This window comes from Erinaceus europaeus, chromosome 19 (assembly GCF_950295315.1).
Source record: "Erinaceus europaeus chromosome 19, mEriEur2.1, whole genome shotgun sequence".
NCBI lineage: Eukaryota > Metazoa > Chordata > Mammalia > Eulipotyphla > Erinaceidae > Erinaceus > Erinaceus europaeus.
Window position 1 is genome coordinate 807,139 of NC_080180.1, and position 13,212 is coordinate 820,350.

The 13,212-nt window shown below is 60.3% G+C and overlaps 1 protein-coding gene across 1 annotated transcript; it reads left to right on the top strand.

Annotated features, from left to right (window-relative positions):
• Positions 1–3,105: 3,105 nt before the first annotated feature.
• On the top strand, positions 3,106–12,848 carry SERTAD4 (SERTA domain containing 4). The gene is made up of 4 exons (XM_060178373.1): positions 3,106–3,344; positions 7,289–7,460; positions 9,005–9,120; positions 10,822–12,848. The coding sequence occupies exons 2-4, from the start codon at positions 7,325–7,327 to the stop codon at positions 11,521–11,523; spliced, it is 954 nt and encodes a 317-aa protein (XP_060034356.1). The 5' UTR covers positions 3,106–3,344; positions 7,289–7,324; the 3' UTR covers positions 11,524–12,848.
• Positions 12,849–13,212: the final 364 nt, after the last annotated feature.

Genomic DNA, 13,212 nt, shown 5'->3' on the forward strand with positions numbered 1-13,212 from the left:
CTGTCCAACCCACTGCTTCCCGGCTGGCCGTTTGTAACTGCTCTTTCAGTGAGAGTGGGAGAGGCGAGGACAGACCCACTGCGCCGCCCTGCCATCCAGGAAGCTCCGTGTGGAGTTGGGGTTTGACCCGGGACCAGGCCCCGCCGGGTGAGCCGTCTCCCAACACCTCGCGAGAGCAGCTGCTTATTTGAAGCTCAGGTATGTGCGCACTGAGGTGACAGAGATGGAACGGGGGCCGGGAAGTAGAGAGACCAACCGAGGAGGAAACACTAGGGAGGGGGAGCCTACAAGAGTCCACAGGAGGAAGTGTCTGGTGCCTACCCTTCCCACGCCCACTCAAGGGCAAAAGCCATTCCCAGAGGCCACAGTGCGGAAGAAGCAAGACAGCCAGCACCTGGAAAAAGGCCACACCTAACAGCCAGTACTCAGACATCTCTAAAACAGTTTCAGCATCTATTTACTTGATAGAAATTGAGAGGAAGGGGGAGAGAGAGAGGGAGAGAAAGAGACGCCTGCAGCCCTGCTTCACCACTCACAAAGCTTTCCCCCCTGCAGGTGGGGACCGGGGGCTCAAACCCGGGTCCTTGCATACTTGTGATATGTGCACTCAACCAGGTGCACCACCACCAGCCCCTCAGACATTTTAAAAAAGAATTTCTTTTGCATGTATTTATTTATTTTGGATAGAAACAGAAATGGAGACTGGAGAGGGAGACAGAGAGGAGACAGACCCCTACAGAACTGCTCTCCCACTCATGAAGCCGCCCCCCTGCAGGTGGGAGGCTTGAACCTGAATCCTTGCGCACTGTGATGTGAGCGTTTAGCCAGGTGCGCCGCCACCAGCCTCCTGTGACTCAGAGGTCTTATGCGGGTCTTGTGTCCACAGCTGTCTGAATTAAGTGCCGTTTTACTGGAGAAACTCCCCTTTCAAATGGCATCCCGTGCTCATAGGATGGGTTTGAGCAGTCTGACACGCCCTGCCAGCAGGAGACAAAGCCACCGTCTCCAGTGGCTTCACGGCTGAAGGTAGTTTGAGTCCCGTCTGCACATACCTGTGCTGGGACGCCAGCCACATGCAGGCGACATCACAGTTCTCGGGGTGAGAGCACAGCTCATCTAAGTCAGGTCCCCTCGTTCCATAATATTCTCCGGTGATTACAGCCAGCTGGCCCCTGCACCGACCCCGCCGCTCGCTCTCAGCTGCGAGCCGGCCCTTCTCGCGACGTGGGCATGCCCCCATAGGTGGGCGGCTGCACCTGGTGTCACAGCCGGGCCCCGGTTCTCAGAAGACAGCACGTCCAAGCTGGATGGAGACAGGGCCGAGGGGACCGTCCACCCCCCCCCCCCAGAACCACAGAGTGCTGGTAGCATGGCTGCCTGGGGGAGAGGCCCTTGTGCTGAGCCAGCCTGGAGCCTGGCCGGGCCCTCAGGACCCTCCCTCAGGTTCAGCATCCAGTGCTGACGCCGCCCACGCTGACACTGAGTCTCAGACTCTCTCTCTCTCAAATGTGCCTTTGATCAGCCCCTCTGGGCTCCATGTGCTCTGGCTCAGCCGAGTGTGTGGGGGTTTCCCCACGGTCCTCTAAACACCACAAGACCTCCATGCAGGGAGAGCAAGACAGCAAGAGGCCTGGCCTCGAGCCTCACACTTGACACACCAGTTTTGGAAGCTGACTGGCTTTCCAAGTCCTTGCTGGAGTCAGAGGCTCTGGGCTCTGCTTGTCTGCATCCCCACCCCCCTGTCTCCCCCCCCCCCCCCATCAACCATCTCCTCAGCCTGAGCAGACAGCACCCAGCCCACACCAGCAGCCCCCCCATCAACCATCTCAGAGACCCTCACAGGGGCCTGAGCCCACAGTGGAATGTGGGTCAGCATGGAGCCAAGATGGGGCCAGCTCCAGGCGGGCAGGCAGCCTCCAGACATCTCCTGGGAAATATGAAACCGTCTGTTTTCAGCAGAGCAGCCTGCCTGCAGCGCCCCAGAACCCCAACACCCTGGAGAGTCTTTAATGTACAAATTTCAGCACAGTGCCGTCAAACACAGGGTCCCCATCAAGCTGACGTCTGTTTGCCGCCTTACTGAACGAAGTGCTGGCTTTTCACTTTACTGTGCGCCAGTCACCAGAATCCCAAGTGTCCAGATGAAATGGAAACATTTATCACACAAATTTAATTATAGTTCTAAGGAATAAACATGCAGATGAGTTGGGGTTCAGTTTGCAGATGCTAATCCTGCCCTGTACCCCCCTCCCTCCTTCCTGGGGGGCAGCGGGACCTCTGGTGGGGAGGTTGGACCCAGTCTGGGAGGCGCCAGGCCGGCAGAAGTGGGTGCTCACTCCGGGAAGGGATGGGACACCGCCGCCACCCGGGTGGCTGTCTGGGCCCTGGCGGCTGTCCCCAGGCTTTGGGGGGTGGGGGAGTTCCCACTTCTCGGGGCCCTGGCAGCCTCCCCAGACTCCCCAGCCAACAGTGAGGTCAAGTCCAAACCGGGCGGGGGGGGGGCTGTCCCCCACTGACTGGTGGGACATGTGTTTCTCATCTTTGCTGCTGGGATTGTGTCCGCAGGGTGGGGGCTGCTCCCAGCGTCCCCCTCTCAACAGTATGGCTGGCTGGTGGCCCGGTTCCAGGTGGCCGCAGGGTGGGGGGTGTCAGGGGGGTGAGGAGGGGTGAGTGGGTATCATCCTGAGCAGGGATGGGGCTTTTGGGGCTGGCAGTCAGCCTGCAGGGGCGGGGGGGGGTCAACCTGCGTGGGGGTGGGGGGTCAGCCTGGGAAGGTGTGGGGTGGAGAGGTTCAGAGGGCACGGGGTGGGGGTCAGACTGGGATGGGAACTCAGTCCAGAGAGGGCATGGGGCAGGGGTCATCTAGGGGTGGCTAAGGCAGCGAGGGGGTGGAGGGGGTCAACCTCGGGTGTGTTGGGGCCCAAGCCCCAGAGGGCGCAGGCTCTAGCGGGTGGGGGCACAGGGCCACGACAGGAGGAGGGGGCAGGGGACCTGGAGAGAGGGGGGCGAGGGCGGGGACTGGGGGCGCAGGGTGGGGGCAGGCAGGGTGAGGGCGGCGCCAGCGCCACAGGAGCAGAGGAGGAGGAGGAGGAGGGAGACGGGGCGGAGGAGAAGGCAGAGGAGGGGAGGGAGGAGGGGAGCACGGGTCGCCTGTCACACCTTTGCGTCCGCCCCCGCTCTCCAAGCCCCAGGGACAAGGCTCTCAGGCCGGCCGCACCGTGCTGCCTGTCCCCATAGGGAGCAGCAGGCTCAGACCCTGCACCTCGTGGACCCCGCACCCCACACCCTGCACCCCGCCAACCAGGCACCCCGCTGGCAGCGCCGAGCTCAAGAGCGGCACCGAGGTAAGACTGGGCAGGATGGTGTGTGCCCAGAGAGACAGAAGGACGGGGGTGGGCATGGTATTGTCACTCTGGTTGGGGGCACAGAGTGTCGTCACTCTGGGGGGTCGGGAACAGGGGTCATCACTGAGGTGAAGGGGGAGGGGGCTTCGACTGGGGGATGGGGGACGGGACACGGGGAGCAGCTCCAGGGAGATTGGCTGGGGGGGGTGGGCAGGGACGGAGGCAGGCTGCAGGTGGCAGGGAGCTTAGTGTCAGGAGCTGGGGGCCGCCGCCAGGAGCTGCCGCCTTCTGTCCCGCCGCCCCCACGTCACCCCTCCCGCAGCTGTGGCCCCTCTGTCCTCGGCTCACCCCGCGCTGAGCACAGCCAGGTCCACACCTGGCCTCCAGGCCCTCAACTTTCCTTGCCCGGGGCGGCGTCCACCCTGTGGGTGGCCAGCGGGGTCCGGCTGCTATGGCTTCTGCAGGTGGGGCCAGAGCTCTGGGCTGCCTGGCGTGAGTCTCCACAGGGAATCCTGCCTTGTTTCGTTTCCCTTGGAAGGAAACTTGGTTTAAAAAAAACAAAAAGGGAGAAAAAAGAGTAATAACAACCCTTCTGCAGAGGAGCCCACGAGACAACTTGCCTTTGTTCCCCGACTCGACTCCGGGGTGCACTTTCCGGGGGGCAGAGCTCCGAGACTTCCACCTGGCCGGGGCGGCTGGTAGATGGGGCTGGGAGGGCTGGGGCCTCCACACCTGGAGCCCGGCCGGCTGGGCCTGCGTGGGCAGAGCTGGGCTGGCGCCTGACCGCAGCATCACCCCGGACGCTCACAGGCAGATGCCCCTGCCATTACAGCCCTGCCCTGCTCCCAGCACAAGTGTGCGTGTGTGTGCGTGTGCAGTGTATGTGTGTGTGTGTGCACGCGCAGTGTGTGTGTGCGTGCGTGTGCGTGTGCGTGTGTGTGTGTGTGTGGAGGGGAGGGTGAAGGGACAGCTCTCTGCACAGGACCAGGGTTTGCCCACGGACCCCTTCTCAACCAGAAGCTGGACACTGAGGGCCTCCTGCTGCACCTGGCTGCAGCAAGATGCCCAGAAACTGCTGTCCCCGCTCTTCAGGTCTGGGCGCGGCCCTCAGCGGGGCGCTGACTCCCAGGCAACCCGGGAGGTGGGCGGATTAAAGGTGTTGCCCTGATCAGCATCACAATGGCTCCCGGGAAGAAGGAGCTGCAGCTGGAAACCCAGAGCCTCCCTGGGAAGCCTGACCTCCGCCTCCCTCTGCCTCCCTCCCGGGGACATTTGAGTTGGCATCTGCCACTCCTGCCGGCAGGCAGGCAGGGCTCACCCAAGGGGCTGAGGGCAGGCCCGGCGTAGTGGCACAACCAGGCCACCCTGCTTTTGACACCACTCACCTCCGGGGGGCTGAGACAGAGCCTAGCTTGCCTTTGTAACCCCTGGCCTGTCTCGACCATTCGAGGTACTCCCATCACACAGAGTCCTGTCACTTTGGCGCCCAGTACCGTAACGGGCAACCCTGCCAAGGAGCTAAACATCGCCTTCCCGGTTGGCTGAGCTCCCAGGGCAATAAGTTCTGAGCGGGAAGGAAGGGGAAGCCTCTGAGGACCTGTCTCACCAGACCCCTCCCAAAGCCCAGCCCAGCTGAGGAGTGTTCAGGCTTCCAGCTCAGCAAAGAAACCTGGACTGAGGCTAGATCTCCTACAGAAACAGAGAGCGGGACAGACAGCACAGGGGTTCTGCAAACAGACGCCTGCTGAGGCCCTGCACGCAGCCGATCAGTCAGAGCTGAGCAGGGAAGGGAAGGGAGGGGAGGGGAAGGGAAGGGAGGGGAGAGAAGGGAAGAAGAGGGGAGGGGAGGGGAAGGGAGGGAAGGGAAGGGGAGGGTTCAGATTTTTTTAAAAAAAGCATTGCGCCTGAGTTCAGATGCACAGGGATAGAATTCCACGTAGCAGTGACGCGCTGTCAGATAGAAAGACTGACATCCTTAGCAGAAAAAAAAAAAGTGAGAAGACAAAGAAAAACTGCTGTCAGTCACCAGTGTACGAGAGGCTCTTAAGGAAGCAGCCGCGCACGTCCCAGGAAGCCGACTCTGCTGAGGGCCGGGCCCTGCGGCCTCACCTGCTCTGGCTGCTTGGGGACAGGAATGAGCATCCTGCAGGGCAGTGGGCTGTGGCCTTCCTGGCATGAGGCCCTCGGGTGGGCGAAGACGTCGGGCCACAGCTTGAAAATAAAGCCCCACGAGAGCTGGGACCCTGTCTGGACGCCTCGTCTGAGGGTGGCGGACGGGTCTGGACGTCCCCGCAGGGAGAGCTCATGGCAGCCCTGCCGGGCATCTTAGACAATGAATGAGCCTCCTTCCCCGCGCCTGGAATCAACTTCTCCAGCTAGCCCTCTGCTGTCACCAGGGGCGGTGTTTTCAGAGAAGTGGTAGATGGTTCTGCTGCCCAACACGGGGCCTCATTCCAGCCCCTGCGGGTGCCCCTGTGTGTGGGGCAGGGACTGAGCTGAAAGCCTCCCGCAGGCGACAGGGAGGGCACGGCCTGTGTGATGGGCCCTTGCCCCCTGGCCTGGCCTCAGTCCCTGGACCCCAAGGTGGAAGTGGAATTGTGAGGTGGAGGTCTGAGCAGGCCACGGTAGATAGATCCTTTCAGGGCCAGGCATTGATGCACCTGATGCAGCCCTCACATGACAGTGTGCAAGGACCCAGGTTCAAGCCCTCATCCCCACCTGCAGGGGGAAAGCTTCACAAGTGGTGAAGCAGGGCTGCAGGTGTCCCTGTCTCTCTCCTCTGTCTCCTCTTTTCCTCTCAATTTCTCTCTGTCTCTATCCAATATTAAGTAAATAAAAATATTTTTTTAAATCTGCATCCTGGGAGCTGGGTGGTGGTGCACCTGGTTGAACGCCTATGTCACAATACACAAGGGCCCGAGTTCAAGCCCCCAGTCCCCACCTGCAGGGGGAAGGCTTTGTGAGTGGTGCAGCAGTGCTGCGGGGTCTCTCTGTCTCTCCCTCTCTATCACCCCTTCCCTCTTGACTTCTGGCTGTCTCTATCCAATAAATAAAGATTTAAAAACATTTTTTTTAAATCTTCATCCTTTCTCCAGGGTCTCAGTTTGGGGCTTGGACACAAGGTCTCAGTTCGGCTCCTCAGGTGTCAGGAGAGGGACACAGTGGGGCTGGCACGAGGGCGCTGAGCCTGCCCTGCTGGCCGCCCCAACACGCCCTGGCCCACTCACCTGGCTCGGGACCCTCTCCCTTGGGACTTGAGAGCCCTGAGCTGGAGCCCCGGGAGTCTCCTGGATGGCGTCTGCCCTGGGCTGTGCCACTAGGCTCCTGTTCAATGCTCTGGCTGCCCCTCCTGTTATGCTTGGCTCCCGCAGACCTACACCTCCTGGCTGGAAGCAGGAGCCAATTTTCTGTCTTCATCTTGGTGTTTTGACTGGAGGCAGAGCCGGTGCAGGCCGATTGGGCTGGTGGAAAAGGCCACCAAGTGTGTGTCTGCCTGTCTGCTCTGCGGGCGCTGGCAGGAGGCTACGGAGGGAGGACAGTGGAGGGGCTGGCGGGGCAGGCTCTGAGCAGGCCCAGAGCACTGTGGGTCTCCACTCCCCCTTCCCTTGACTGATTAGCAGATCTCCTTAAAGGAAACTGACTGCCTGTTTAACAGAGGGGAGAGAGGGGAGCTCTAGGGTCTAGGCCTGGCCGCAGGCAGGTCTGCGAATGTGTTCCAGAGGCAAAGCAGCTGCCTCCCAGAGGCTGAGGGAATCTGAGAACAATAAGAAACGGGGTTGGGGAAGATCCGCCCCGACACAGAGGCTGAGCTCAGAGCAGCAGCCGGCTGGCTCTCTTGGAAAAAATAACAAAATGCAGCCCGGTGGAGGGAGGGGCGGGAAGGAAAAGTTTCCTCAAAGCCAGAGAGGAGAGGTGCCAAGGCTGGCTCGGCCCGCTCTCCACAGGTCTGCCTCTTCTCTTCCAGATCCAGCCCGTCCGAGATGACCCTGGTTCTGTCCATGAACAGATTCTCGGAACCCATCGTCTCGGGAGAAGCCTGCTACCAGACTCTGTGGGCCCCGGGGCCCACACAGGTCCCTCTGCAGGGAGACAGGGGAGCCGGGCCCCCGCCCGCAGGTATGCCCTGGACCTTGCCCTGCCTTCCCCTGCGGCCACTGGTGGGTGGGCGGGTGGGTGTCAGGCATCCTGCAGCACTGAGAGCCCTGCTGGGTGGTGGGGTGGCCAGCCCACGGGGCCCCTCGGACTGTGCGCTAATGTGAGCCAGCCTGCAGGCACGGCCCCAGGTCTGCGTCTAGAGTGGCAAGTCAGGCTGGAGACACTGAGGGCCAAGGGGCTGCCCGGGCTGCCCAGGCCCAACGAGGTCCCGGGGGTGGGCCAGCGCACCTCGATCCCACCAGACACCTGGGTCTGCACTGTGGCCAGCAGCTCCCACTCCTCTCCCGGGAGACTTCTGACTCAGGAAGATAGAACTCAGTTCCTCGTGCTTCAAGGGCAGGGCCTCTGGACAGGGGCGGTGCCGGCTACGTGTGTCCAGCACGCCTGGCACACTGGATGCAGTGTGGCCGGGAGGAGACGCCATGGCCTGGCTTATCCATGGCTGGCACGTCCGTTCTGGGAGCACAGGGGCCTCTGCCACCCGTACCTGAAGCTGAAGTGCAGGACGTCTGCTGCCGTGCTCTGGGGCGGGTGGCCCAGCCCCGCTGTCCGCCGAGAGTCTGGGGCCTCCCCGGGTGTGCGGCGTGACTCCGGGCACTGGTGTCCTGGCCGGTGAGTTAGTGACCCCTGGGAAGCGTGCGGGTGCTCTCTGTTGGGGCTTGTGTGGGTGTCCTGTCAGGCCTGTCTGAGAGCTAAGAGGAGGAGTGTTTAGTCAGAGCTGAAATGGGCCACTTTCCTTGGTAAAAATGGCCTGGCCACACTCCCTCCTGCTCTCAGGATCCTGGGTGAGCAGCTCCCAAGACCAGTGTGTGAGTGTGTGTGAGTGAGTGTGTGTGTGAGTGTGTGTATGTGAGTGAGTGTGTATGTGTGAGTGAGTGTGTGTGTGAGTGTGTGTGTGTGAGTGTGTGAGTGTGAGTGTGTGTGTGAGTGTGAGTGTGTGTGTGAGTATGAATGTGTGTGAGTGTATGTGTGTGTATGTGAGTGTGTATGTGTGAGTGTGTGTGTATGAGTGTGTGTGAGTGTGTGTATGAGTGTGTATGTGTGAGAGAGTGTGTGCGTGTGAGTGAGTGTGTCTGTGTGAGTGTGTGTATGAGTGTGTGTGTATGAGTGTGTGTGTGTGAGTGTGTGTGTGTAAGTGTGTGTGTGTGAGTATGTATGTGTGAGTGAGTGTGTGTATGTGAGTGTGTGTGAGTGAGTGTGTGAGTGTGTGTATGTGAGTGTGTGTGAGTGAGTGTGTATGTGTGAGTGTGTGAATGTGTGTGTGTGAGTTAGTGTGTGTGAGTGAGTGCATGTGTGAGTGACTGTGTGTGTGAGTGTGAGTATGTGTGTGTGTGCATGTGAGTGTGAGTGAGTGCACAGCTCAGGGTTTGCTCAGTGCAGTGGGCGCTCTAGCAGACAAGCACGAGAGAGCCCTGCGTCTTCTAGGAGGAGGGGGAGCGTTTTTCTCTGGAGAAGTCTAGCAAAGCAGAGCCTGGTCACATGTCACATCTGATCCATCACCACAGCATCGTGCTATGGGGGCACCTCGAGCCCCGTGGCCGCGCCCAAGCCCAGATCCTTCAAGAGGAAGCGTGTGGAAGAGGAGGACCTTGGCCCGGCGCCCAGCAGCTGCAGCCAGAAGGTGTGTTTCCCGCCGAGAGCCCAGGATGCTCAGCTGTTACCTGAGCCTTTCCCGCCCTGCCGTGGCAGGCGCCTCTTCTCAGCAGTCTCCTCCTTCATCGTTGCCACTTGGGGGCTGGCCCTCTCCCCACAGGATGTGCAGGCAGCCGGCACAGGCCCTCTCCGGGCAGCCGGCTGTCTTTCTCAGCCTGCTCCTGTGCAGAGACACCCCCGCCCGTGGCCAGGGCAGTCTGTAGGCCGGGGCCCACCCGCTTCTCCTGCCCTCCTGGGTGGACGGTCACCCCTTGAGCCCCACCCAGAATGGGCGCAGCCGGCTCTCCGGAGGGTGTGAGCGGGAAGCAGCGAGCGGGAAGGTGCCCGGGGCTGCCACCTGGCCAGGGCAGCTATGCAGATGTCAGCTCCTCTTCCTTAGGATGGCCTTCCTCCAGTAACTCCCACAGGACTCTCAGGGAGGGTGAGGCCCTGACCTTCCTCGCTGAGATGCGGGTCCTTAATTGCCGTCATTTCTGTCTGTCTCCCACCTGACCTTTGGGTGAAGCCCCTCCCTGGCTCCAAGGGCCCTGGGCGGCACGTGTTGGTGGGTGCAGACGTCCCGCCTCGGGCTGGCTTCAGCTCACAGCTCTCCAGTTAGGCCACCAGGTGCCCTTCTGCATGATCTGGAAGAGTCAGCCCCTGGGACACCAGGCCCAGGCTGACTGCCGAGTGCCTGGGTTCCTGCCGCAGGGGGCAGCCAGTCACTTAGCCCCTGGGAAGTCCACCCGACCCTTCCTGACCATAGCCTCCAGGGGCCGAGCCTCCTCCAATACCCATGTCCTTGTCACAGGAGGGTCCCTGTGAGTGTGGCCTGCAGAACACAGATCCCTGACCCCTTGAAGCCATGCCAGGGTTCAGAGACCTTCCACCTGCCTGCCGATGTCTTTGCAGCTGCTCAGGAGTGTGTGTGCGTGTGTGTGTGCACGTGTGTGCAGGTGTATGTTCTCACAGGGTGGCACACGTGTCCTGAGCGTGCAGCTTGTGAGTTCCACAAAGTGGGGGCGTGAAACCACCACCCCCGGCCCCGCCCCTGTCTTGTTGTTGTGTCTTTTGCATGTTTCCAAGTTTACTTGTGGTTTTTATGTTTCAAAAATCACTGCTAAGATACACTTCATGCTGAAGATGACTATGGATAATATCACTGTCTCCCTTTTTATCACACTGCTCCTGTCACCAAAGGCCTGTCCCCTTCTCTCACGGTCTTGGAAATAGCTTGGCATGCTGTTTTTTCACATTCATATGGAGTAATTCTCTCTATTTCTGCACATGAGGGAAACCATTCTGTAGTTGTCCCTCACCTCCTTCCTTGCTTCACTGAGCATCTGCAATTCCATCACCTTATCCCAAAGGGAAAACCGCATCCCTTTTCACAGCTGAGTAATATTCCACCCCCTTACTTCTGTCAGCAGTGTGAGCTCTGTGATTTGGGGGATCCCCTGCGCCCATGAGGCCTGCCTCTGGGGACATCTGCTCTGCGGCCTGGGGGAGTGCGTGCTGGGAAATTCCATGCTGGGGTAGTCCATGCCAGGGGGCCGGGGGGCAGCCCATGCCAGGGGGAGTCCATGCCAGGGGCAGGGGTGCAGGGACCCCTGCCTCAGTGGGGGACAAGGGGCCAGAACACCCCTGAAAGCCACCTCTGCACCCCTAAGCGCGCTGCCCCTGCTTCCAGACCGTCTCGGTGTTCGAGGAGCGAGCCCGCGTGCTCTACATGTCCCTGGAGAAGCTGCGGCTCATCGAGGACCCCGAGGTGTACCTGCACAGGTGCGTGCTCATCAACAACGTGCTGCGCCGTGTGCACGGGGAGATCCTGGCACAGAGCAGCTGGCGCCTGCCGGCCGCCCACCAGTGGCTCTTGGCCCGGGACTGCCCCTTCCGGAAGCGCCCTCGGCTGGCCGGGGAGGACGGCCCCCGCCCGCCCACCTGCTGCCTCTCCCGGGAGCTCGGGGACCCCCGCCTCGGAGTGACCCTGCCCCTCGGTGCCCCAGCTGCACCCCTGCCCGAACTCGGCTGCCCCCGCCGGGCAGACGCCGTGCCGCTGGGCACAGGCGACGACCAGATGCCAGCCAGTGACATTTTTGGCATCCGGGAGAAGGCCAGGCATTGCCTTGCCGCCGGGGATGGCGGTCCCCCGAGCCTCGAGGCTGGGGGTGCTGAGCTGGCCTTCGCGTGCGGAGGCCAGTTCTGCGATCACTTTGAGACTGGACATGGTGAGAAGATGCCCATGGGCGGGCCTGGAGGAAGTGCCCCTGCGAGACAGAGCTTCCACCACTGCCGCCGCCGGGCCCCAGACTGTGCCGCAGCAGAGACAGGAGAATGTGAGCCCTCCCAGGTGGACCCCACAGTGTCCAGCGTGGCCAGCCGCCCTGTGTAGCCTGGGCCCGGGCACCATCCAGCCCAGTGCAGCTGGCCGGCTCTGGACGCCTGGGGACAGATGGCGTCAGGACTCCGCCGAGCAAACAGCGGGGTGGCCACGTGAAAGCAAGGCTCAGAGCCTTCGGTGGACTTTAGGGGTGACACACTCCTGTGACATCGCTGTGACCCCGAGGGGTGGCTTTGTGGCGGCCGAGTCTGGTGGAGCAGCCTGGACGTGACATCCTGTTCTCGGGCAGGGTGGGAGCGGGCGTGGACGCAGCCCTGGCCGGGCCTGGCTTGCCCACGGGACTCGGAAAGAGGGTTGGACAGGGCGATTCCTGGTGCCTTATTTTATCTTGATTTTTGCCCGAGTGAAAATTACGGGTGAATCAGAGTTACAGCAGGGGTTTCACAAACAGGAGAAAAAAACAAACCAACAGCAACACAGGGTGGATCCATATTGTTAAGCATTAGCTTAGGGCTATTGTGTTCGGTTCTGATTCCACGCCACAACTGTTCCTTTGTTTTTCAATGCCCAGTTGCTTTTGGGTTCGGCATTTTCAAGAGGGTGGGAAGTGCGAGAGGAGAGCAAGGGGCTGTTCCGAGCGGCCGGCGGCAGCACCAGGCCGGTGTGCGGACATGAGATGATCTGGCTTCGCTTTCTTGTCTGATGCAGTTCGTGACCCAGTGGCATGCGTTATGTTGATACTCTGACCCGGTTTGCATCGTTCTGCTTGTGTAGGTGATAGAAGCATGTAGTTTTCCCCAGAGGACTTTTGTTGTTCAGAAGCAGTGTTGAGTGTGGTGGCCAACGAAGTCTTGCCTGACAGGATGTGACGTCTTTCCTTGGGGGAAGGTCTAATTTGGAGAAATGGGGTCTAGCTCGCCGGGGCTCTGCCATGTGTGTGGTGCTCAGTGACATCTTGAGTTTGCCAGACTCTGGTGTGGCCCCCAAAGCCAAGGTCACTGACGGATCCCGGGGTGCTTAGACTCTACTTCCCAGGAACCAAATGACAAGTGGAGAAAGAAGGACGTCCTCTCCGCCTCTCCAAGATGAAGCTTTTTTAATCCTTGCACTCAGTATGAGATGCTGGTCTCACTCACGCAGCATATGGGTCCGACCTCCGCTGGACGGTGTGCACAAGGCCCAGCCGAAGACGCGGCCTTGTGCCGTGCTCAGCACTCAGCAGTCTTTTGTCTTTATTTTAACATTTGATAGACATTTGCCATTGGAAACACAGATGTCTGATGCTTGCACACGAATTTGCTGTTCTAATAAAGTGAGGTTTTCTGGATATATATTTATTAAAACGCTCAGCGTTCATTACGATTTTCTAACTTCAATGATTGTCGTTACGTCTCTCTAGTCCCACTGTTCTCTCTTCTTAAAAAAAAAAAAAAAAAGTCCACGACACAGAAACTGCTGTGGGTGTGGCCACCTCGGAGTCCCCGGAAGAAGGGGAGCATGCGTGATCCAGCGTGTGGGCTGAGGCTTCCGCTGACGTGCCCCGTTAAGACACGAGGGCTCTGGTCACACAGTCTCGTCTCGAAGAGTCTGAGGCCTTGCGCTCTGCAGACTCTGAAGAAAACAGCATATGGGGATGTGTGGGTGCTGACATCAGCTGCGGGTGGCGGCTGTGGGCGTGTCGTCTGGGGGGTGCTATTCCTAGAGGTGGCGGCTCCCGTCACCCTTCCGTCACGTCACCCC

What these genes read in the sequence shown, in the direction of transcription:
- SERTAD4 (XM_060178373.1), top strand. Translation starts at nt 7,325, where the DNA reads ATGACCCTGGTTCTGTCCATGAACAGATTCTCGGAACCCATCGTCTCG. An exon ending in AGCCGGGCCCCCGCCCGCAG is followed by an intron (nt 7,461 to 9,004) that starts GTATGCCCTGGA and finishes CCATCACCACAG; the next exon opens with CATCGTGCTATGGGGGCACC. An exon ending in CCAGCAGCTGCAGCCAGAAG is followed by an intron (nt 9,121 to 10,821) that starts GTGTGTTTCCCG and finishes CCCTGCTTCCAG; the next exon opens with ACCGTCTCGGTGTTCGAGGA.